The sequence below is a fragment of the Streptopelia decaocto genome (assembly GCF_964273445.1).
Source record: "Streptopelia decaocto genome assembly, chromosome: 8".
Taxonomy (NCBI): Eukaryota; Metazoa; Chordata; class Aves; order Columbiformes; family Columbidae; genus Streptopelia; species Streptopelia decaocto.
Genome location: NC_138662.1, coordinates 17,276,749 through 17,302,572, shown reverse-complemented (window position 1 = coordinate 17,302,572; position 25,824 = coordinate 17,276,749). Strand labels below are relative to the sequence as shown.

General features: G+C 40.4%; 1 protein-coding gene across 2 annotated transcripts in view; it reads left to right on the top strand.

The window, feature by feature from the left end:
- The window catches only part of PRKAR2A (protein kinase cAMP-dependent type II regulatory subunit alpha), a 53,709-nt gene extending 28,434 nt beyond the window's left edge, over positions 1–25,275 (top strand). Inside the window, exons 3-12 of one of the 2 annotated variants that reach the window (XM_082060462.1) lie at positions 7,669–7,721; positions 8,902–8,985; positions 10,714–10,820; positions 12,772–12,925; positions 16,091–16,192; positions 17,875–17,949; positions 19,696–19,761; positions 20,441–20,579; positions 21,138–21,278; positions 24,763–25,275. In XM_082060462.1, coding sequence (XP_081916588.1) covers positions 7,669–7,721; positions 8,902–8,985; positions 10,714–10,820; positions 12,772–12,925; positions 16,091–16,192; positions 17,875–17,949; positions 19,696–19,761; positions 20,441–20,579; positions 21,138–21,271 — 914 coding nt within the window. In that variant the 3' untranslated portion in view covers positions 21,272–21,278; positions 24,763–25,275. Of the gene's footprint in view, positions 1–7,668; positions 7,722–8,901; positions 8,986–10,713; positions 10,821–12,771; positions 12,926–16,090; positions 16,193–17,874; positions 17,950–19,695; positions 19,762–20,440; positions 20,580–21,137 lie in introns of both variants that reach the window. The other variant, XM_082060461.1, reaches the window with a different exon arrangement.
- The last annotated feature ends 549 nt before the right edge of the window (positions 25,276–25,824 follow it).

Genomic DNA, 25,824 nt, shown 5'->3' with positions numbered 1-25,824 from the left:
GCTGTTGGTTTAATTAAACAAAACCAAAACAAAATAAAAATAGAGAGGCAAATGTCATGTTAATCTGATTATACCAAAGCAGTAGAAGAGCCTAAGAGAATTCTGTCTCCTGTCCTGCATGGGCACAAGTTTTTTGTTTTAATTGCACATGAGTAGGAGGATTTAAATAAAGATATGTAGGCTGAGGATTGTGTTCTGAAGTTTTCTTGTGGTTCAGTAGGATGCCCCCTCCTCAATTTGCCTCTTTGACAGGAGATATTTTTCCATACTAGATCCCAGGAGCAGGTTCTCTAGTAGGAAGGCGTTGTGTTGTAAGTTAAAAGTGCTTTATGTTTGTCTTCAAAAATCTAGCTGAAGCAGCATTGTCTGCATTGTAATGCTTTCTTTATATGTACATAAAGATATAAATCTAAAAGAGAATGTGATTATTTACTTTCTGTTTATTATTCTAGGTCTTTCATCATGAAAGTTCTCATTTGTCCCTAGGGAAATGTAATTTTAAATACTTTGCCAAATCTTCCTGTAGGGGGAAAAGGATTTAATTTGTGGATGTATCATTTCCCTGGCTGTTCTGCTGTAATGAATTGTCTCATTTGTTTTACGCTATATCTGAAGATAATGCCTTTTAAATACACACTTGGAAAAATATTTTTATTAATCTATACGAATTTAGTAAAAATATTTGAAAAATGCATTCAGAATATGTAAACCAAATGTACTCGTGGAAATAGTTGTCAACTAATTGTCATAATTTTAAAGGGCTTATTCTATTGCCTGTACTTACGCATCTGGGAGAAAAGTTGTCTGTGGATGTAGAGTTGGATTTCCTGCAAAGAAAAGAAAATATCATAAAAGGCAGCATTTATAATGGATTCCGCAGTGTGTTCTGAACTCATGACTGAAATGTAATGTGGAGGAGGAGTGTGTGACACTGTTTTATCACAAGCCGTTTTCACTGGAACTGTTGCATTTCTGTCTTGATTTGTTGGGAAGAAAACAAGCTGGAGATTTAGATAACAATAGTACTGGGAAGTGTGGAATCGTACAGAGGGAACAGTTAGCAGAGGCTCCTAAAGGCAAGGACAGCAAGTGCTGTGATCTTCTGTTCTCTGGAACGGCTGCAGTGCCCCAGCCCCCTGGGCAGAACCGGCTCTGCCCGTGCCTTCAGATTTACTGCTCTGATGTGGATGTTACCGACACCTGAACAGAGACGGGCGTTTTACATTTGAATTAGGGGTGTAAGCAAAGTTTTGGGTGGGCCAGGTGAACACTTTCACCTTTCCTCCCTCAAATTACCCATTGCTGAGCTGGTCTGGCACAGGAACGCTCAGTGACTTTGTGTCATCGTAGTTAATCTGTAAAGCAGAAAAACTACCCGTGAAGAACTGAGTTGATTTTAATTTTCTTATAACTTTTAATAACATTTGAAGCTGTTTCCAGAACTGAAAATCCATTATTTTCCTTTGCCACTTCATTATTTCTAAATATTTCTCAACTGAAAAACCTTACACTTGATTTGACATATATGGGCATGCAGGTGGTTGTGTGCTTGAATATTCTGCGTTGGTATTTGACAAAGATTTGAGGGGGAGGGTTTGCTGAAGTCCCAGTCATTGTAAGTCACGTCTCAGTTATGCCTCTGAGAATTAAGAATGAAGTGATGAAGTGATGCTGCTGTGGGTACTCCTGCATCTGGGGATTTTCATATGGCACATAATGTAAAAGAGAAAGACCTGAGATCTGAGTTTTGGGCTGATGCAATGACATTCTTTTTAACTAGAAATTTACACTTGATTTCAGTCAGTTCTCATTAGTGAACTGAAGGCTGAAACAGCTGATTTTCCTGCAGATGCCTTCACTGTTTTTCAGGTTTCAGTGTTGCTTTTCATTCTGTCATAAATGTGCAAATTGTTCAGGTAGTGTGAATGGGTGCAGGTTCTGTTTCCCACTTGATGGGTTGAGGTATGAATCTGTCATCTGCTTTGACGTGGTGAGATCTTTAACTCAGCAAACCAAGTGCAATTTCTAAACCACAAAGTTCGGAGCTATCCAGCAACAGAAGTGAGAGGAAACTTGAAGTACAGAAAATCACATTGAGCTGTGCCAGCAGAGACCTGTGTATAAGCTCAGTTTAAGCTTCCTAAGTTCATCTCGACTGCATCATTTTGGAAGTGCCTGCTTTAGCAACTCAGCTGTCAAGGAGGGAATGACAAGCCACTGGAAGTGGTCACCTTTCCAGCTGGCGTTGCGCTCCCAGAAGAGGCTGCGCATCTGTCCTTCGAGAGACAGACTTGCAAAAAATGTTTGAAGCTTTGGCAAACTCAAAAGTGAAGAACAGTGCCTTAAACATAGTGCAAGATTACTGATCTGAATAAATAACGAGAAAAGTTCTGTGTGTACCACTCTGGGGGATTTTCATTACTGAGTCTCATAGGATCAGCTGGTGGTGATGCAGGCTCATAAAGATGAGTGAATAGGTTTTCACTCTGAAGTACAGATGGTGCTATCCAAAATTGCAAAGAGAATATGACAAAAGTGTTTCTTTGCTACTTCTTCCACTAACAACAGAAATACTGTGCCCTTGTGGCCGGGAAGGCCAATGGCATCCTGGGGTGTATCAGAAGGGGGGTGGTCAGTAGGTCAGAGAGGTTCTCCTGCCCCTCTACTCTGCCCTGGGGAGACCACACCTGGAATATTGTGTCCAGTTGTGGCCCCTCAGTTCCAGAAGGACAGGGAACTGCTGGAGAGAGTCCAGCGCAGCCACCAAGATGCTGAAGGGAGTGGAGCATCTCCCATATGAGGAAAGGCTGAGGGAGCTGGGGCTCTTTAGCTTGGAGAAGACTGAGGGGTGACCTCATTAATGTTTATCAATATATAAAGGGTGAGTGTCAGGAGGATGGAGCCAGGCTCTTCTTGGTGACAGCCAGTGATAGGACAAGGGGTAATGGGTTCAAACTGGAACACAGGAGGTTCCACTTAAATTTGAGAAGAAACTTCTTCTCAGTGAGGGTGGCAGAGCCTGGAACAGGCTGCCCAGGGAGGTTGTGGAGTCTCCTTCTCTGCAGACATTCAAACCCGCCTGGACACCATCTGGGTGTTCCTGCTCCATGGGGGGATTGCACTGGATGAGCTTTCAAGGTCCCTTCCAATCCCTGACATTTTGTGATTAAAAATGCTTTCACCTTACACAAAATGTAGAGTTTTCATGTCTGATATGAAAATGTTTCCTCCTCTCTTGTGTGTCTGAAGGTCTTCAGGGTCCAGCCTCTTGGCTACTATTTTGAAAAAAAAAAAAAAAAAAGAAGTAACAGCGATCTCTTAACTAGTGGGATGCTATGCATTTCTCACAAAGGCTTTGCTTGCTTGTGGGAGCTAAATGTTGAACTATTATGCAAATTTGCATAGAGTGCAAGGACTTTGATCTTGACAAAACACATTTTGCAGAACAATATTATCTTGGCAGCGATTAGAACTTGCATAAAGGAAGATAACAAAGTTGTACTGGCAAACTTTCCTTGTTACTTCTCATTCTCTCGCCAGCCCTTGCTTCCCCCTCACCCATCCACTGCTATGTCATTGCTGCAGCTAGAAAGATCTTTATTGCTTTCAGCACCTGCGTAAAAAAGCAGCGATCGAGTTGTATCATTTCGGAGCCTTCAGAAGTGTTAACAGATGTGCGTGTTCTTGAAAGCCAAAGGAGGTGCTGTATGAGGAGAAAGCTAAACCAGAAGCTGCATGCAGCAGCTAAGAAAGACTAAGCATAGATGGTAGGATAAAAGCCCAAATTTCTTTTTATCTTAAAGCTTCTTAAAACTGAAAACTGTTTTTTTTTAATGTTCTGAAGCTATTTGAAGTATGTGGGCAGATTTGGAAGGAAGCTTGGTCTGCATGATATATGCTGATAATAGCTGTAATATTGGACATAAATAATTGGGGTGTGTGTCACACTCATATATAACTTTTGCTGATGCATTCATGTTTAGCATTTGCTCAAGGGCAGATCTGTACTGAAAATCTCACGTAGGAAAGGTGTGATTTCAGAAGTCACTTCAAATTATATCAAGGTATTTGTGAACTTCAGGTTGCACATTAAGAAAACCTTCTCCCAAGAGGGCGGTGCAGCAGGTGAGCCAGAAAGATGTGCGATCTTCACCCGGGGAGGTTTCCAAGTCAGCCCTGATAGCACGGCAAATATCTCCCCTTTTGGGGGTAGATGGGCTGGGAGAACTTGAGAGAGATCCCTTCCACCTGCGCTTCCAGGCACTCTGAAAACATGCTGCCAACACATTTCTTCAGGATAATCTTGTGAGAAATTAGCTTGCTTTGGAGTACCTGTTTTATTGAGATGCTCAAATAGTTAATATTTTAATTCAGTCGTATATAAAATAGTTGGGCAAGTGTATTTTCACTCTGTCAAGATGAAGGATCAAGCGGTTTTTCATTGGGACTGGCCGTACTGCAGCCTGTGGATGACGAGCCTTCGGGAGTCAAGTTAATGGCCACAGATTTCTAAAAGGGGTCGCAGACTTTAGGGTAGTTCCAGGAATGTTTTTTCCTTCCTAAGAATAGAGAAGCAGCACTGTTAAGCACAGATAACATGAAACCTATTGAAGGTAAGACTGACATATGTCATATGTTCACCAGTACAGACTTCCACAAGTAATTTACCAATTAAAAATAATTTACCAATTAAAAATTGGATGTATTGTGACGTAAACCACAGGATGGTGTTGATGTAATGTTTGCCTTTTCTCTGCATTAGTCATGTTTAAAAATATTTGGAAAATGCTGTTGGTTGTTATGAGTAGGCTGAAGAGCTTTCCAGCATATCGCAGTATTCATTTAAGCTTGAGGTCAGAATTAATCATTTTAGTCTCTCTCCCCTTTTTCTAACCATCCCACAACAGATATGTTACGTTAAGGGTTACAGCTCTGCCTGAAAGTAAACAAACTCCTGTCAATCAGAGCTGTCAATCAAAGTCCAAAATGTCTGCCCTACCCTTCTACATGAAAAAAGAACTCCCGGCAGGAGGCTGAAGAACAAAAAGTCCAATGGGAAGGCTTTGGACTTGACAGCGTGGGAAGAAGTAGCACTTTTGCCACGTTTTTGTTTGATTTCTGTGGTGCCCGTTCTTGGGCGCTCCAGCAGTGATTTCCATGTGTAAGGAAGGGCCCTCAGTCCTGGTCTGTGTCCTTACTGGGCTGTTGGAAGCTGGTTTTGTGCTTACTGGGTTGGATGAATTAGGGGAGACTTATGTATACAAATTCCAACCAAAACCTTTTGATACTAAAGTTGCAGAGAACTGTGTTGTTTTGCCGCATGTTTTAAGGTAAAGTTTTGCTCTAGTACTATCATCTTACCTGTGGTAATTAAACTTCTTTTCCCAAGGGAGTTTTGGAAGAGAATTTCCTCAGTTCCAAAGCATATTCTTAGCAATAGCTTCCCTGCAGTTGAGGTGGGAACAAAGTCTAATTTGCAGCTTAATATTGAGAATTTAAATGGTAGAACGATATAATGAAATATGGTGATCTTTGAATTCATGGATACAGAGCTTGAATGTGCTTGTGTGCCAGGTACTGTCAGAAACACACGTTAAGTGCGTTTCTAGTACATACTGTAGTGTGTAGTAAAGAATTGAACTCTAGTTACTGGTTGTAAATAAATAAAGATACTTTAAATCTCCAGTTTCACCCATACTGTTTAAACCAAGGAGCCTTTCTTCTAAGAAAATGTTCTTTATTAGAAAATCCAAAGCTTTTACAATAGACTTTGATCCTTACTGTAAAACGGAAGGAGGAGGAAAGTTTTCACCCCGAAATGCTAATCGTGTTGTCTTTATTAGTGCCTTTGTGTTGCATATTAAGTGGATCTTTGCCTATCAGCCCCAGTTCTGCAGCTTTTTAGGCATCTGCCTTCCCACAATACAGACGTGGTTGGACTGTGGTGGGCTGGGCTGCTGCTTTAGCTGGGGAAGAATGTTGTTTATCCTTTGGGAAGGATCTGCCCTGCATGTGGGCGGACCGCTCTGTTAAACAAAAAGCATGTGTTTGTTGTAGGAACGCTGTTAATGTACCATTTCTATATTGTTGAATGGCGCGAAGCAGAAGCGGCAGCGCGACACTGGGTTTATTGTATGAGCAATAGCTACTTATTAATGCCTAATGATTACATGGTTGGGTTTTTACGTTGTGGTTTGCTAAGTGGAATACTTGTGTTGTATTGCAGTCTCTTCAACCTCTTCAGGAAAAAAATGAATTAAAATCTAATTTGCTAGGAAAGATGTGTACATTTTAGGCAGAAAAAAATATACAGGTCTCTCCTAGCAAATTATGCTGGAGTTGTGCATTTTTATAGCAATTTTCAAAGCATGATGACAAGGTCAATAGTCCTGTACGCATTTTCAAATCATTTGCAAGTTGCTGAATGCTAGGCCTTCTAGATTTTATTTTTTTTTTAAATCTGCTTATTTTTATTGATACTTTCCAAGTCCATTCAGTGGTTAGATGTCATTGTAGTGAGCTGCTGGGCGTTCTGCCAAGTCTTCAGTATTGTCAGGTTGCTGGATAAAGTACAAAGAAAAACGCTTGTCTGTGTTGCCTTGTAAAATCTTACGAGTGGCGTATACCCTGAGGAAGAAGACCACCCTTATTAAAATGGGAGCAGAGCTAGATGAAAACAGGACTGACTCCCGCTTTCTCTATCTGTACAGCTAGTTGGAATGGAGGGGTCTCTTTGACATGTAAGAACTGCAGATGTCTACAAATTAATAAGGAAATCTGAGCTAGAGATGTGGGCTTTTGGCAGCCAAAGGTGTCTGTGTTTAATGGTGTAAACCTGGAGAACGAAATTTTAGAAGCTCATCATTATTGCTGCCTCTCGTACAATTGATCCTGTGCTTATAATGACATGTCTGGCAGAGCCTGGTTCCTGTCACTACAGTGTATGGTTTGCACAGATGTTCTCATACTTAAAAACAAAACCAAAAAACCTTTCTGTATTTTTTTCAAGTTGTTTTTATATTTCAACCTGACATTCATTTTATTCAAATGTATTAAGATACAGGAGCATATGGAGGAGGGAAGTAAACATTTTTTGGCATAGAATATACTGTGGTCAAGCTGATTGTTCATTTCCCAGGTTAATTTCTGTGTGAACGTGATTTCTCTATATTGAAGGAACCCCAACATATAGACACTTCACTTGCAAATTTGGCTTGGGGTGGAGTGAGTACCACATGTCTCCTTGTACTTTTCTTATTTAGCGTGTTTTGCTACATACATTGCACTGCAAAGAACAAAGCAATGAGCTGCAGTATTTTTCCACTGCATTTTAGAGAAGATGTTTATAAATCTGAATGGAGATCGTTATGCTTCGATAAGAAACCAAAGGTAATCTGTGTGTGTGCTTTGGAGCACTCGCTAGGCAAGGTTATTTTCTGTTGGAAGTTACAGACTTTGTACTTCAGAGTTCGAGAACAGCCATGCTGTGCCTGCTCAGAGAATAGATAGGACTTAAGCTTCTGACACTGTAACAACATAAAAACAGAAGTGATTTTGTTTTCCCTGTAGGAAAATAAAATACAGAAGAAAGGAATTTAAACTTGATCTGTTTGATGTTCTCATGTGATTGCTTCTTTTTAGTAATTTCTTCTCTCTTTGTCTTCCAAGTTTGTGCCGAGGCTTTCAACCCCGATGAGGAGGAGGAAGACACGGAACAAAGGGTAAGGATGAGTGAATTGCATCAGGCTCCTCTGCAGTGTGACAGGCAGATGTCTGTACGTCACCTTCTCCTTTCCACGTGCGTGTTCGTTCTGAGCGGCTCTGATACGCCGACATTGGCAAAGCGACATTGCTCTGAAATTTAGGGCCGCGTTGTCTCACGCACTTTTTTAGTCACTATAGCTTTAATATAAGTTTACTTCAAAGGACTTGAGGATTGCACTGAAGTCTACCATCTTTAAAATTTTGGATGTTTTCCATCCTCAATTATCTTAGAGGCTTGTTGAGGCAATTCCTAGAGCATCGATGCTGTTGTGAATAGTTAGTTAAGCTTTACCACAGCTGTTTCTTCATGGTTGCTTAAAATTCCTCAGATGTTTTTTACTGCCTTTCTTGTCGAAGTGTTCTGCCTGGGTAGTTGTTCAAATATTTTGAGACTGTAGCCACCTGTTGTTCTATTGTTCTTGAAAAGTGGGAGTTTCTAGGAAATGCAAGTCCAACTATTATGGTTGTTTTTCTTTAGAGATGCTTCTATGTGAGCAAATCCTGTAGCCTGGCTGGTGAGGGTCACTGTTTTCTCTCTAAATTTCTGGTGTTCCATTTGCAGATTCCATCTCAAGTATGCTTACATTTCTGCAATGAAAATCTAAGTCTAGTCTAATTTCTCTTTCAAAAGAAGATACTTCATAAATAAGATGTTATTAAAAGGGAAAAACAAGACTCTGAATGTGTCTGATCATCCAGATGTTTGTAAACCTGGATACATTTAGATGCACTGAAATACGCATGTATCATAAATCTCATAAACTACCTGTATGCCAACAGTAAATCTAATAGGACTAATATACCCAGAGTTTAGAAAACTCGACATTTTCCTCCATTAGAAATGTTTAAGCCTTGACTGTATCTGTGGCTGCATTAGAAAGGAAGGGGAAAGAAAAGGCATCCTTGTCTTTCTTGATGCTTATTTTGCATGTGTTAATTGTCACCCTAATGTATTTCTTATGTCTCTTTCATTCTGTCTTGCATTGTATGTTTATATATAAATACTCTTTATGCAAACAACAAAAAGAACCGTATACTTTGACACTTAAATTGTGTTCTGCTTTTTCACTCTGAAGGTTCAGTCTGTAATCACGTTTCTTTGTTGTCATGGCAGTTTTGTTTTACTTTGTTTTAAAGGTAGTTCACCCCAAAACTGACGAGCAGCGCTGCAGGCTGCAGGAAGCGTGTAAAGATATCCTGCTCTTCAAAAACCTCGATCAGGTAATACCATTTTGAGGCAATCTTAACTGGAGATGGTGCTTTGTAGGTACAGATAATAGCTCGATGTAACAGTCCGGACACTTGTTTGCACTGTGGTAGTTCATGAATTATTAATTATATGCAGGCTGGACTGGGACATGTGTTTCGAGATCAACAATCAATGAACAATATAAACAAACACGTCAAATTGTCAGTTACTAGGACAGTCAAATCCCTCTCTCCGCAAATTTTTTTCCTGTTGTTTTTTTCTATTAATTCCTTTGCTCATCTTTCAATATTTGCTATTGTGTACCATTGCACCTCATTTTTTTCCCCTAGGTTTGTAGAATCCTAGTTAAAACTGGATTTTCTACTGGGTAGGAGCAGTGACTGTTACCTTTACCAGCAAGGCCCCTGAACATGCTCAGTAACCATATTTAAACCAAGAGGGTTTTTTACAGTTCAGAAATCTGACAAAGCTTGTCCTTCTATTGACAGAAGAGCTCAGTGCTTTATTTACTTCAAATAAGTTTTTTGCCCGTTTACCCTCCAAACAAAGCATTATTGAGTTACAGCATTTTAAAAAAGCTTTTTAAAATCTGCATTTCATGTTTTCTGACAACTGTTACTTCAATGCACGCTGTGAAATACGTGGTTAAAATAAATGGCTTTCATACAATGATTTTTAGTTTAAATATCAGGAGAGTTTTTTAAAGACAAGAAAATAGGATTCCAGTGAAAGGATAGGCAGTATTTTCGATACAGGGCTGCCTACAGATGCTGCATTGATTATTCCCAACTTAAGGAGTGCAGTAAATACTTCGAGTCTATCTAGCAGCATAAAGACTAGTTGGCGTATTCATGCAGCATATTTTTAGAAACTCAGCTGGAATCTGTGTCTTCAACTTTGAACATATGGTCACTGAAAATGCAGTGAAAGTCTATTGTTAATGGACTTGGAAATAACAAAGGTGGTAAAGCAGCTCAGCGTCGAGACCAGGCGTTACTGCGGCATCGTCTCTCCTGGCTTTCACGGCCTCCCTGCCTGTGCTGCCTACAAAACCAGTTTAGTCATGGCCCATCAGACAAACCTAGCTTGGGTCTGCTGTGCAGACCAGCGTTATGCCATTTTCTGTGTGTGCTCCCCATCTGTACTGGTCTGATCTCATCTTGTGCTGGACTTCCAGGTTCTCCAAGCCAGAGACTGTCTAAGGAAATACCTCTCTTTGTATGGAGTCTTGTTCAGTACAGTCCTGATCATGACTGGGGCTCTTAGATGATGACAGTACAAATAAGTTACTAATAAACTGCGGTACAGTTTCTAGACATACATACATACTATTAAATATATGTGCTGTTGACATAAGTCAATATGTATCCATTGCAGTGAAGCGGTGTTGGATTATCCCAAGTGGGAGCTTGCTGTACACCTGTGCTTTGGCACTGAAATGGTGTGCATGGGTTAAGCCGTTCGGACATAAATTTGAGATCATAGCTCTTCTGTAATGAAAGTATCCGTGTTTGTCTGCATTATTGAACTTACATTAATAAGCTGGAAGCGAGTGAGATACTAGTGGAAGTCAACATTTAATATCAATATTACTTGTATTTGTATACAGTAAAAATAATGCAGTGCATGTTGCACTTCACTCTTCAGATAGAATGAACTCATCCTTGTCCAGCAGTAATGCTAAGGTGTGTTTTCTGAGACTTTTCTTTAATTATTTTTTTATCCTGTTCATTTTATAGGAGCAGCTGTCTCAGGTCCTTGATGCCATGTTTGAGAGGAAGGTGAAACCTCAGGAACATGTAATTGACCAAGGGGATGACGGAGACAACTTCTATGTCATCGAGCGGTAAGCAGCTGTGCCTTTGAAACGTAGAGTGTGTTTCTTTTCATGTTCTTTGACCTGGCAGGGAATGCTACTGCAGGACAGTTTCTGAAGGAAACTTCCTTTTTGCAGTTATTGCCTCTTCCTTTGATCTTTCTATTTTCCCCTTTAGGCCTCCATAGACTTCTGGATCATGTGCCCAGGGCAGTTGGTTTTGACAGAGGCTGGCATTTCAAACCTGCTGGGTTTTAAGACATTCTGTGTGACTGCATAAAAACTCAACTACCGCTTTATCTGAGGAAAGGGCTGCAGCATGAACTTGCCTGTGATTTGTCCAGTTTAGGTTTTGTGCCCATCAGCATGTGCATAGCTTAAAAGCAGCTGTATTACATGTTGTATCTAGACCAGGATGTGTTTTTTCTGAAGAGAGGGAAAAGCAGCAATAGAAACCATATAGCAAAGAAAGGGCTAGGAGAATATTTTGGGGCAGGAGAGTATGGGAAATAAAACTCCATGGTAGTGGCTACCATGGAACAGCTTGGACTTTGTCCAATTAGCTTTGATCACTGACTTTAGAGAGACTTGTGGTTACTTTGCTTCTGTTGGTTGTGTGACTTGTATTTGTGGAGTTTAAGGTGCCGTTTTGCAACTTGTTACATCAAGCAAATTCACATGATAATTTTGTAGATCATATGTAGGTGCAGCAGGCATATGATAGATATGTGTGCACATGCACATTTTGAGTATCTTTTAGCCTTTTGGAAGAAATTCTGTCTAATGTTACTTTTAATCACCGAATTTGTAGAAGAGTTAAGGACACAGATGTATTTCCTTCTGTAAAGCCTGTAGTATTAAACAGCTTAGTGATGAATTATGAATGTTGGAACACAATCTTAGGAAAATATGTTTTGTGATGTACTGATATCTTCCTTATCATTGAAATAATGGCACCATTAATATTGTATTAAATGCTTTCAGAGCAGTTCTTCAAGACAACGTGTTGCCTTTTGAATTGTCGTTTCTGCTGTGTTTATGGAATTTGCCTAAGAATTTCTAGGTTAGAAATCGTTCATTTTAAGTGATCCTCGTTCATTTTAAGGATGTTCCCCCCTCTGATTAGTGGAATTATAGAACATAAGGCAACCTCAATTATATTCTGACCCTATATCTGTTCCCCTGTCCACCCCATTTTAAACCAGTGCTTCATTTCTACACTTGTTTATCTGCCTCAGCCCAGTCCTGTGTCTTTGGCTGGACAGGGCAGGTTCCTTCTCCTGCTGTGCTCACTGGGGAGACCAGGCTGTCGTGGATAAGAGTGAGGTGCAGATCAGAGCCCAGGGGAGCCAGAGCCACCAGCTCTGCAAAGATGAGATGTATGCAGAGCAGTGATTCCTAATTTCTACTTCCATTGCTGTTCATTCTTCTTTGTATTGCGTGCTAATGATGTTCTGGGCGATAATACTGTTCCTTCTGACAAAGATCTAAACTTCTGGGGAAAACTATATGTAATCGGGTGTGTGTTCAGCTGCTTTAAGCCAGGAAGGTGTTCCTTACCTGCTTTTCTCCAGGGTGTGACATGTTTTGTAAAGTTTCTTAGGCCAGTGACTAGTACCCGAATGATCTCTGGTGCCGTAGCTGAGAATTAATCAAGCCTAGTCAAGGTGTATTTTAAAATTGTTTTTTTGAAGCCTCAAGCTTAAGACAGTCCCGAGGATGTTGTAGACTCTTGTTTAACTTTTAAAAATGCTACATTTCAGTGCACAGCCTGTTTCTTCATGTGCAGTTGCTGTCGTGCGTTTTGATCTACATTTGCGTCTTTAGCTTTGACTCGCTGGACTTCTACCTGCGTCTTCAATAAAGCATGTTCCATCCCACCCAGCAATAAGAGCACTATTTGTACAACAGCAAAACACCATTTTTATGATCTGTACTGGAATGTTGTCTAACAGAAGGCATATATCCCATTGTTTTCCAGGGGACTGTATGATATTATTGTAGCAAAAGACAACCAGTCGCGCTGTGTGGGCCGTTATGACAATCACGGCAGTTTTGGAGAGCTGGCGTTGATGTACAACACTCCTAGAGCTGCCACCATTGTTGCTGTGACAGAAGGAGCCCTTTGGGGACTGGTAAGGAAGGGAATTGCTCCCACCTGCATAATATTTTAAACAGTAACTCACCGTGTCCAGTGCTTCTCTTGGTATGACTCATTGTGCTAAATCGCTATTTTATCATGATCTGTTCTCTCACCTTCTGGCATAAGAGATCCATTGTGCAAATTTTTTTGGCCACCTTTCTAGAACAACTTGTCTGTGAAAACTGTATCACTAGCTTTATCTGTCCCTTTATTATTTTGCATTTGCTGTAATTGTGGCTTTTGTTGGGGAAAAAAAAAAAACACCTGGTTTTATTTTCATTCTGCAGAGGACAATGGAGGCATTAATGCACATATATTGTGGAGGGGAGAAACAGTATCTAAATGACATTCTTTATTTTCAATTCACCTTCTTACCATTTTGTCTGCTTTAAGGGGAATGGGAAGGTGTTCAATTTCTTCTTGAGGATGTCAGTAATTTGAAGAGCTAGGAAAACTGCCCAGAGTTTTGCTTACCTTCAAAACAAACTGTCACGATGTTTCTGGTCCCTTTGTGTTACCCTGGAAGAGGTTCTCAGGTCAGCGTGACCTATGAGATACCAAGCTAAATGGCAGCGTTGCTTTTTCTTCGGCCCAGCAGTGTTGAATGTGAAGCTGCAGACATTAGTTTCCTTTTTTAGTTCTTTTCTCTGTACTATTTGGATAGGGTTATTTTCCCAGTGCTCTCTTACTCATCTGCGAGGGCTCACATAATGAGTGGATTGTGCGATCGACGCCTTTGAAGCCAGAAGTGTTGTCTGCTCTGTGTGCGCGGGTTCCTCGGCAACTATCGTTGGGGGTTCGCCATGTGTTGTGACCTTGATTACGGGACTGATAAGCTGCTACACACTGTGTGCTTGTGCAGCCTCAGCGCTTGCTGAGAGATCTGACGTCCCCTTGTGAGCCGAAAGAAAAGATTTGGGTAAAATCAACCAGGGAGTAATGTCAGAATCTTAATTTCTTGAACAAGACAGAATAAAGCAGCTGCCTACAAACTGAGCTCATTCATAAAAGGAAGAAAATGAGAAGATGATTCTTTGTTCCCGTTTGCCTTTGAAATAACTGCAAAAACTGGGTTAATTTTTTTTTCCTTGTGATTACATTCACATAATTAACAAGGTGTAGTTTAAGGGGGACCTTGCCATTCATCTGTCCTGTCAATATTTTATTAACTAAGGCTGCATTTTTCTGCCTAAAACTTCAGCTATTCTGTCATTGCCATGTTTTATAGCACTATTTTTTGCCTGATGTGATTTAAACATATTTTTATTAGTCTGCAGAAGTAATTGCTAAAGCTTATGGGCTATCTGCCATTTAGGAATTGTGGATTACTACTGCTGCATTGCAGACTTAAGCCCACAAAAGCAGTAATGCCACGTGGGTCTCTTCTGGAGCAGAGAAACATTCTCAGCCTTTGCTATTGAACACGTCTGGGGAAAATCTCACCATCACGCACAATTCCCTCACTGCTCTGCCTTTTCTGTTCCAATACTGCTGCTTCTCCTTCCTCACTGATACTCTCAAACAAATGACTTATGATTTTTTTATGCTTTTGCGATTCTTCTACAGTTTCTGCGCCTTTCTGCTTCTCCAGACATGTACATTTGAAGAGACTTCCACCCCTGAAGAATTTCTTTAAAAAATAAAAATAAGACAATCCCTCATTCTTTATCATCTCCTGTTCTCCTTTGGATAACAGTAATACCATTCTTCCCTTCATCTTTCACTTCCTTCCAAGTTTTATATTCCACTAGTGTCACCTGTATCAGTCATTGTTTGAACTTACAAGTATGTGCAGCCTGCATCCCATAAAACTCTTCAAAAATACCTCTTCAAAATGTTGCTGCTAAAGTAGCAGTTGATGTTTTCAGAAAATGCAATCCAGAGGAATGGCTCTCAGGACTTTGGATGTTTCTGCTATTTTTTTATAGATAAAAATGTGGGGTTTTTTGGTGGTTATGGTTTGGTTTTGGGTGGTGGTTGTTTTGTTTTTACCATTTTTCTAAACAAACTTTCCTCTGATGTTTGTTTCTTATTTTTTATACTTGCAGCTTCATGTTGTGTAAGGTAAACTCTGCAGCTCTCACTCTGTTCATAAATCAGTGCTGACTCTCACAGGGACCACAGGCATTAGGATAATGCAAACACACACTCAAATCCTGGTGGGCAAGTGCCCGTCTGCTTAGCCTGGACCTGCCCTTTAGTTTCAGCTTTTGTGGCCATTCTCAGTGGTGTTTGCAGTAGTTGAGCCTGACCTTTTCCCCATGAAAATAAAAGGTGTTTCGTTCAGAGCCCTGGCAGTAACCTCTGGAAGATGTCTGCCGGCGCAGGTACCGGCACCGGAGCCGCGGTTACCAGAGCTCCCGTTGCATTCCCTCGGGCAGGCAGTGCCGCCCAGCGGCCGCGGAGCCCGCACGGCACCGGCTGCTGCCTGGGAAGGTGCCAGAGCAGGAGGGATGGCAGGGGGTGGGTGGGAATCTTGCTCAATGTTTGCACTTCAAAACCAAACCAAACACTTTTCCCGTCAGGAAGGTGCGTATGGTACACACGGACAGCTGGCGGTTAGGAAGCAGTCATTGTGAAAAGCTGGGAGGCGGAGGAGTGAATTGAGCCTGTTGCTGTTTAATATTCTGTTCCTGATCTATTTGAGACCAGTATAAATCTCCAACTTACTTTTGGAATCTGTGACTCAAGTACAGGAGAATCCAGTTCAGACTTAATCCTGCAGTTGCCTTAACAAAAAAGTGATGGAAATGGCAGTTTCCTGTGGCTTCTCCAAGAAGAGCAGAACTTCTTCAGTGTATATGGAACCATGAAAGATAAAGTCACAAACAGCCAAACAAAACCCCAGAACTCAACCCTGCAAACCAGTACAAGATAGAATAAAAATGGAATTCTTAAGTGCTTATCTGAGGAGGAGCAGCTCTTACAACTCCCTGTTTTTCCATTTGTTACTGCAGCAACAGTGAGCTGCAGTACTGTGAGCAACAACTCACAAGAGCTGTTACGATCACCATTGTGATGGATATGGCATCATTTTAACAGTTTGCATCTCAAACCCGATGTTTGTTTCAAATCCTGGTCTGGGTTTGTCAGTTCTTTAAATAGGGAGCATTTTAGTCAAGAGGAATAACATATTTCTCTGTGCTGTTTCTTGCAGGATCGGGTGACATTCAGAAGAATTATATTGAAAAACAACGCAAAGAAGAGGAAGACGTATGAATTATTTATTGAGTCTGTGCCCCTTCTCAAATCCTTGGAGGTAAAGCCTCTCAGACATTCGCATCAAATTCTTGCATTAGCTCCACTGTGTTTGTGCTGTGTCAGAAATCTGTGTCATTTTTGCTTAGATCTAAATTTTAAGAGCTGCTTTGGTATCACGTTTGCCGTACAAATTAATTTGCATTGTTGAAGTTGTACACCGTTCTTTCCATATCTTTTGCTCACACTGCGTAAAGATTTTTTTAAAAAAAATCACAAAACACCACAAAACAAAAACCATCTGTAAATATGTCAGAGAGGCCAGGTATTAAAGTGAAAATTGGAACTTAGGGCTGTGGTTCCCTTGGTGGGTGTGATATTGAAGTCATGATACAATCACTGGGATGTTTGGCCTTTATCAGCCATGGAAGATTTTAAACTTGAGACAAAGACTTGGCAGTAGTAGGTCTTGCTTTAACCTTAATTGATATTCAGGAGGTAAACTAAGAATAGGCTAAAAGGAAGCACTGCTCTACCTGCAAACAAAATGTGCAGGCAGATGTCATGTTGATGTGTGTGGCTTTAGCAACAATGTGTAACTTAGAAATTCTGAGCTGTTCTTCAGAGGGCTTTTGGAGCCATGCCAAAGTGCTTTGAAATTAGTAAGTGTGTGCTTTACAGCATAACTGATCTTTTCTTTGTTATCTCATCATAAGAATATTTTTTCAGGATTAATCTTTATGATTTGAGAAAAGCTTGGAGAGGAGATTACAAAATTGCAAAATACCATTAGGTGTGAATAGCACCCTCTAATATGTACTCTTTTGCACCTCTGTTGGTAGCTGTGTAAATTGCACAACACCTTCTCCCTCGGTACCTGACTTAAACTAGTTTCATCAATGTGACTTTTTGAGCACAGAAATGACTCATAAGTATGTAAAGATATAGAAAAATAACTCATTAGCACTGGATGGCTTTTTGCATGACACACTGCAGCTGAATCATGTTTGGATCAGAATTAAGTTTCTCAAATGTGGGCTAGATTGAGGTGCATTTGTGGAAGGAACGGATTACAACTGAATCATCTGTTGAGATATTCATTTTAACTGTAGCATTTTCTTCCTTTCTCAATGTGTTTTTTACACTGCTCTGAACCAATAGAACTGTTTCGTGGTGTTCTAGATAAGCAGTGGGAAGCATTGAAGATAAATTTCACTGTTCTTTCTCCCTCCCTGTTCTTGTAGACTCAGGCGTGTTTCATTGCATGTCAGATGAACCGCGTGCCCTTGCTGGGCACCCTGTTGTAGTGCCTGCTAAAAATTCAGAGCCAGGAGCCTTTCCATATCCACTTCTCATGCTAGGAATGAGTTTTGGGAAACAAAAAACACCCCACAAATTCAAGTAGACAGTGATTAAAATACTTTGAAAATGTGTTGCTGGTGTTTCTCATTGAAGTTTAGTGGTGGGTTTGTTTGCTTCTTTGCTTTAAACCAGCCAAATCAGTTATTTGTTAACTTTGGGGGTAAGAAAAGCGCATGGATGGGACACTAGACATTTTTCTTTCCCTATGGATTACGGTAGTCTTGAAAGCTGTGGTGCAGTACGACGGTGGTGTTGTAGGGGCTCTATTTTTCAGGACCCAGATACTGTTTGTGTGTCTAGTGACTTTCATTTCAGGGCTGCAAAGTTTACAAGAGGTGCACTGCAGTAGATGATTATGTCTAATTTCCCTCTTTGTTCCAGGCATCAGAGCGAATGAAGATAGTGGATGTTATAGGGGAGAAAGTGTATCATGATGGGGAACGTATCATTTCTCAGGTACTTGAAGTCTAAATTTCTCATTCTTCTTTCTCTGCCTCTTTTTTTGCTGTTTGGAGTTGACTTATAGGATTCTATTACTTGGACCAACTTGGCATTGCGTATTCTTTTAATACTTCTGATTTATTTAATCACTTCTTGGATGTTTGGGGAACAGCCAGTATGTCTTTTGCTCCAAATTTATTCTGTTACTTTAGCTTCTGGGTTTTTCATCTCTCATCTCTTTGCTTTTTATAAATGGTCTTTGCAAGGTTTCAAGAGGAGTATGCCTTAAGAAGCTGAAATTAAATGTCTCTCTGTGCAATTTTCCATGACAGCCCCCAGCTAGACTTTTCATTGGCACCTACAACCAGATGAAACAAGGAGTCACAAGCATGTAGTAAAGGCAGCTCTAATTCCTAGGTCGGACTAAACCACAAAACCAAACAACAGGAGCATGACTGGGATGAAACTAAATGAAGTCATTTGGAATATTACACTAGTTGGACCTAATTCAGTTAACTATTCTAAGAAGTTATCAGGGTTATTAAACCCACTATTTTTCCTGATGCTCTTAAAAAGCCTATTTCAGTGGTGGAGTAGTCTGGCTTCAATCCACAGCCTTTGCTTATTGGTATATATTTTCTCCTTGGCTTACCTGAAATTGCAGGCTTTTAATTGCAATTGTTGTCATGTTTTATAAGCAGAATATGACTCCTTGATAATGTCTTGAATAATTAATTACATCGAATGTCAGATAAATCTGAATGCAGGAAAACTTAGTGGACTATAAGCAAATACTGCCAAATTACTTCCCTCCAAAAATACTCTCGGTTTTTTAAATTGAAAATCTTGTTGCTCAGATCCTGAGAAAACTGAACTGTCAGCAAAATCAAAGCTTATAAATCAGTCTCAAAACTGGGAACCTACGTAACCGGTGATCCAATTACGCAGTTGGTTTTAATCTTTTCTAAGAACTAAATTAAAGACAAGGATATAATTACCTTTAAAAGGAGGATTAATAATCTGGATAGGTCTTGGGTGATGGTAATACACTGCTAAAGATGATGAAACGGTATGCTTGGAAAAGATGTGATAGCTCTTGCATTACAGCAGTTGCATCAATACCATGAACCCCTTTTCCGCTGTGGATAATTTTACATTTCAGTTAGAGTTCTGGAATTTGCCTCTTCAGTTAAGAGCAGTACGCTTCGAAGCACTTAAACTGTTAGTGCCTGTCGGTGTCACAAGGATGTCTCCTACTCGGTTTGTTTTCATTCTTTTAAAAAACTAAGTACTCTGTCAGAAGTGTGCGGAGTGTATTAGTTTATGTTGTGAGAGATGGCGACAGTGAACGAAAAGCTTTGTGCTGGGTGGTTCATGATGGTCCTGGGAAGTTTACCTAATGGCCTAATTTATTCTGTAACTCCGTGTTAAATCTTTCATCATCTTCTTGCAGCCCATGCTTTGTAGTCAAGTTGTAACTGTAACTTAAGTTGGTATAGAAAGGGAGAAGTTCTCTCTTTCACAGCTAAAACTTTAAAAATATGAAGTCCTGCCGAAGCTCGCCGGAGCAGATGTAAACTGGGATCTGTTGAATGTCTGCAACCTGATGTGATTTGGAGAGATGTGACAAAGGCTTTAGAAACTCTCACAGAATCACAGGCTGGTTGAGGGTTGCAGAGACCTCTGGAGGTCATCCTACCATTTACACATACTTTTACAGTAAACTAAAAAACCTTTTGTTTTACCTTTTTGTCTTTACAGGGTGATAAAGCAGATTGTTTTTACATTGTAGAATCTGGGGAAGTAAAAATCTTGATTAAAAGCAAGGTGAGTTCGAATTGGGTGATTATGCTTTAGGTCAATCCCTGATTTGATTGATGAATACCAGTCATGTAAAAAAGCCTACCCTGACTTATTTTAAGATGTTATTTTGTGATATTTATCATTGTTACTCGTGTAATGTTGGCTGTAAATCCCCATACCCGTTCTGAAGTGGCCAGAAGTCACTTTACTAAACTTGCAAAGTCTTTTGCTTGTATTTGCTCCTCTGCAAACTGACTTGATATACTGTCCCTGGCCTTAAAGGTTGAGATGAAAATTTTCTCCGAGGATTATAGAAAAATGCAACTTACAAAACCTGGGGTGTATTTTCTCTAGGGACATACTAGAGATTGGCATTTGAACAGTTTTGTACACTGTGAGCAGCCTTAAGGAACAACATTTTGTGCATGATAAAAGCTGTGTTATGCTAATGTAATAGCAGTTCCCAAAGCTGTAACAGTAAATACCTGCCAATCTCAGAACTTGCGGGCTGACATACACTTTTCTAATCAAACTTCCAATTGAACGTGCTGTTCAGGTGTTCTACAGTACAGAGCATGACTTGGAACTTGGTAGTTTAAAAGCCCTAAGCCAGTGAGCTGTTGCACATCTGTAAGATACCCAGGATTAATTTCAGCATTGTACAAAGACACAATTGTATGCAAATAATTGTACTGTTTGACAGACTAAGACGAGTAGAGAAGCTAACCAAGAAGTGGAGATCGCCCGGTGTCACAGAGGGCAGTATTTTGGAGAGCTTGCACTTGTTACCAACAAACCCAGAGCAGCCTCTGCTTATGCTGTTGGGGAAGTCAAATGTTTAGGTAAGCAGATGTCATGTGTTTCTAGCTCCCCTTTTCTGGTCTTTGATTGTTTTGTGCACCATGCCTGAGTGAGCAGCTGTTCCAAACGTAGTAGTAGCCTTTTGGTAACTGGTGGTCAGGCAGAAGCTCCCAGCATGGCCTGGAACACATCTCCGTGTTGGAGTTTGAGAAGCACAGCTGCTTCCAGCAGATTCTGTTTTTTCTGCTTGTATGGCCTGTACTCTTTAAAGGGGTAGGTAGCATCAGCTTCTTGTCTACAGCTTGTTTGTCACACAGAAATTCCAGATGATCCATCACTGCTAGATGATCCACCATCTGTATTTGTCCTTGAGGTCAGGTGTTGTTTTGCCAGTCGAGGGTGTCAAGAGGAAGGACAGAGACACCAACAAGAGTACACTTATTTTACTGTCTATTTCAAGGTATTGCAAGAAAAAAGATGATGCATTTAGTTAAAACAATAAGCTTGTTACACTCTAGTTTGGAGCAGCAAAGACAATAAGCAAGGTAATGCACATAATCATTACAAACGCTCTTGTTTTCACTTCTGTTCCTTTGCAGTCATGGATGTGCAAGCGTTTGAGAGGTTGCTTGGACCGTGCATGGACATCATGAAGAGGAACATAACACATTATGAGGAGCAGCTGGTGGCAATGTTTGGTTCTAGCATGGACCTGTTGGATCCAGGGAATTAGGCACAGGGTACTTCAATGCCTTCTTAGTTCGACACAGAAAAACCTATCGGCAACACAACCCACAAGGAAAATGGGCACTATGGAACAGTTCCTGCTGCTGTCTTCTTGGGCATTTTAGAAACCATGAACAAGTCTCAGCACAGATGGATTGCTCACTCCCTGCCTCCACTTTGCTGCTGATACTTCATTATTAGACCTAGATTAAAGATTATTCTAACCCTATGTTCACTTACTTCATACAGAATGGCATCTGTCCAACAGTTCAAGTGCCTGATGTGAAACCCAAAGTGTGCAAGATACAGAAGCCTCCTTCCTCTGCTGTTACTGTTGGGATACATTTTCAGATCAGATTCTGTAGTGGGAGGTTGCTTGTTCAGCAAAGGCAACCTGTGGAATATGAGCCTTTTACGGGCTTATTACCTTCATCTGATGCTTTCCTTTCACATTGTCAAATTTGCTTTTAATTGTAGCATCTGGGTTTGAAGTTCAGATATCAATGGAGCCAGTTAGTAAGGTGGCACTGAAGTTTTCTTCCACCTGCTGAAAGCAGCAGGCGCTATCGCTCTTTAAACCAAGTAAACTGAGCTGGGGACACGGGAGAGTCTGCTTAGCAGCAAAATGCAGATAATGGAGCATTACAATATTTTAAGTGTTTTCTGAGTAGCAAAGAAAATTGCTTTACTATATGCTGCCCAAAAAAGTGCAGTGGTTCAGATTAAATGGCTTGAAGGCGTCATAATTGTCATCTCCCCAAATCTGCTCCTTTTTCCTGACACTGAGTACATTTTATTGTGGTGAGATCACAATATATGACCTTCTACTTCCTTTCTACTGCTAGATTTCCCAGGGCGCTGTTGTTGACTGGGTCTGTTTTAAAGCTTTTTAAAAAGGTGAATGTTTTGTAATTGAAGACTACTTCTGTACTTGTTTACAGGAGCTCCCCCCAGTTACACAGTTACATTACACAGTATTCTAACTTCATTAGACACTTGGATGCTTCCAAATGCCATGTTGATTTGCTCAACTTTTCAAAAGCTGGCGACATTTGACTTTGTAAAGCAAATGTCTTTGCTAACTACGCAGTTGGTGTGTTTGAGGAGTCTTTTTGGTTTAGGTGATAACTAAGCTACTGATGTTTATCTAAAATACCTGTTAAATTTGCAGCATTTATTGGGTAGATTCTATTTCTATAGCTTTAATGACCTTAACTGGCGTACTGCTGAGATTTTATCAGAGTATTATCTCATTAAGAAGGAGACCATATAAGAAGGACATTTTTATGGTGTACAAACAGAATAATTATATTAAGACATTGAATTTGTAGGTAATAAATCTAGTGACCCTTTGAATTTGCATTTTTCCGCAGCTCATGCAAAACTTACTGGTGTTTTACGGGGTTATAAAATTTTAATTGTGGGTGCTAGTATAACAGAACCTGCTCTTTTTATTTGTGGCCACGTGAGCAAGAATAGAAGGATGCTAATGTTGAATTCCTGCTTCTAGTTATCACAGTGGATGTTTAAGGCATGAGATGCTTAACTACAACTCCTAAGTTGATTTCTGGACAATTTTTTTCCCCTAAATGGATGAGTTCCTCCCAGTTCCTGCAATATGAGTAAGATGGAAACTTTGTAAGTTTGAATGGCTGTTGTCCAGTTACTGTAATTGGAGTAATATTTTTATATAATGCAAATGATTTGTAACAGACACCACTGGACTAGGTGTTTCCATATTATTAAAGTCCTGGTTGTGATGTCTAGCGGCTGTTCTAACTGCATGTATTTAGAACAGTGAATTTCCCTTGCTTTACTGGGCTGTTTTTTTGTTGTAAATTACAGCCGGTACTTCATTCATGCTTCCAAGTTCTAACACCAAAGACAAAGCTGTTGTTTGATTACAGAATTAAAAAACAGAAAAAACAAATTAACAAAAAGAACCAAACCAAACAAAAAACCCCAAACCAGAACCACAACAAAATAAACAAAACCCCCACACTCATCAGGTCCTTGCATTGATAACACAAAAATTTAAGATACTTTGGGCTCCAAGAAAAGAGTCTTTTTGAAGCCAACTCATGACTGTCCTGCAAACCAGACATAAGCTGGTCTCCAGAACAGGCTGAGTTTCTGTGCTGTCTAAACTGTGACGTGAACTAAAGAGAAACTGGCTGTGAATACCCATCAGCTGGCCCTTGTCGCTCCAGGCAGAACATCCTCTCCTTCATCTGGGGAGCCTGGCAGGTTGGGTCTGGTTCTTACAGCCCTTGCTCCTCTGCAGGACAGGACTGTTTACCTCAGCATACGCAAACATTGGCAATGGTTCTGAAGCTTAACCAAAAAAAAAAAAAAAGGGGCGAGGCTGATGTTAGATTCTTAAGGTAATTCTGCCTGGAAGGGAGGATTTGATGGCTTCTAAAAGTCAAAAGGATGAGAAAGTAAAATCAAAAGATCAGGTTCCCATGTGAGCAAGAACAAGCTCTTCAAGTTTTTCCTTCTAGACACCCTGAACAAGGACAGAGTGGGCAAAGCCGTCCTGCAGCCAGGAGCTGTGCGGCGTCACCGTGGTGCAAGGAGGCACCTGACCTTGAGCTGGAAGAGGATGAACCCGTATGAAGGGTCGTCCTTTTCACAGCTGTAATTTGCAGTGTGCCTGATGAGTTTGGTCTGGTTTAACCAACCTCTTCTGCAGAATTTTGGAGCATGAAGATAGCGAGAGAAACTTGTAGTAATGTACTCAGTGTTTCCAGGTATCTGGTCAGAGCACCAGCAATGATTAACATTGGAAAGCATGTGAGTGGTGACAGCAAGACCTGGGAGTGAAGTGAGGTGCCTGTAAAGATCTGCTGGTGTGACTGTATCTCAGCTCATCCCTGCTCACTGTGACTGTTCATCGCAGTTGTTGTGCAGAACAAACCCGGGTTTTTTGTTGTTATTACTCAGTGTTCAGTAAATCCACCGTGGAGTCTCTGAAATTGGCAGCAGAGAGAGATCTAGTTTTTAATAAAAGAACTCAGCAGCAAAGTGGGCAAAGAGGACAGTGTCTTCAAGACTTAGAGGAAAAAAAGTCTCTTGTTTGCGATGCCCTGCTTGTGATTGTTGTGAAGTCAGTGAGAGGAGTTTTCAGTGGTCAAATATCCTGGCATATGGTCTTTCTGTTTAATGTCACAGCACAGGTTTCACAATGTAAAAGAACAAAAAAGGGCAAAAGTGCCCTCTTTTTAGAAACAAAAGTGCAGAACTTAAAGCTCTAAAACAAAACTTTAAAAGCAAAGTGCAATTTTTGCACAGAGGGCAAAAAATGAAACCCCTTTGAATGTCACTTCCTTTCTTTTCTGTTGGCTGAAAGCTGACTCTTGTTCTTGACGTGTATTTGTAAACTAGTCTTGCCAAAATACAAACATTTTGGTTATTTTCACTCCAGCTAATTGTTGTTGTTATGGTTATTGCTGATTATTTTCACTTTTTTTCAAACCATACATTTTATTTCAATAGGCCTTCCTTGTGGATTTCCTCCTGACGGTCTGCAGCACTACACTGCTATTTCAAGATGCAAGAGCAAGTCACTAACCTCACAGGAGAACACTCAACTCCGCTTTGCTGGCTGGAGCTAATAACGTGCTACTAATTTTCCTCTGCTCTGTGGGGCAGGAGGGGAATTAAATTCTGCATAAAGTTGCTACCTCAAGGCTCCAAGTGCTTTTAAAAGTCTTTCACTTGGGAGAATTTCATAAGACAGTTCTTAAGATTGGTCTGTTCTGAATTAAATGTGTTTGGTTTTTTTTTAATTGGTTCATTGAGGGACCCTTATTTTAATTCATTGTATATTTACTACTTGATTCTCAAAGGATGAACAGCTGCGAAGTTTGGTTCTTGCACTATAGTGTTGAACATGAAAGAAAAATACTTGCCATATAAACATAAGGTTTTAACGAGTTAAACCATTCTGGGGTTCAGCTTCACTTTTGGTTAATAAAAACCTGACATGTTGTGTCCAGCCTTCCTCTACGATCCTGTGTGTGCTCTTTATTGACTTGTGCAGCTGACACAACCCCCAGCACTTACATCAGGAGTGGACTTTACAACAGTTAGCCAGACTTACTCAGAGTGCCTGGGTCGCTGTTGCTTGTGTTACCAGAGCCTCACGGAAAAACAGCCCTCACCTTGTCGCAATAACCGAAAGAGATTTACACATGATCTGATCACCAAGTTTTACTGCTTGGTGATAAAACTTTACTAAGATCTTAAAAATAATACCCACTTATGTAGATATTATTGCTCCCAATAAAACTGGCTGCTCTGAGATGTCTGACAAGTTACCTTAGAACAGATTTGTTGTTTGTCGTTGTCGGTTCCCAGGAGAAACACGATATTCCTGAAGGTCTCTTGCTGCCCTACACTTAGAGCTACTGAGTTTTATGTGGCAAGCTGCCTTTTTTAATCTAACTAACACTTTTAAAAGAAAATTACTTTAGTACATGTGAAATTGCCTGTTCAGATACTCAGTATTTGCTTTTGCAGAAGTTTTGTTTCTGAATACTTAGTATTTTATGTACA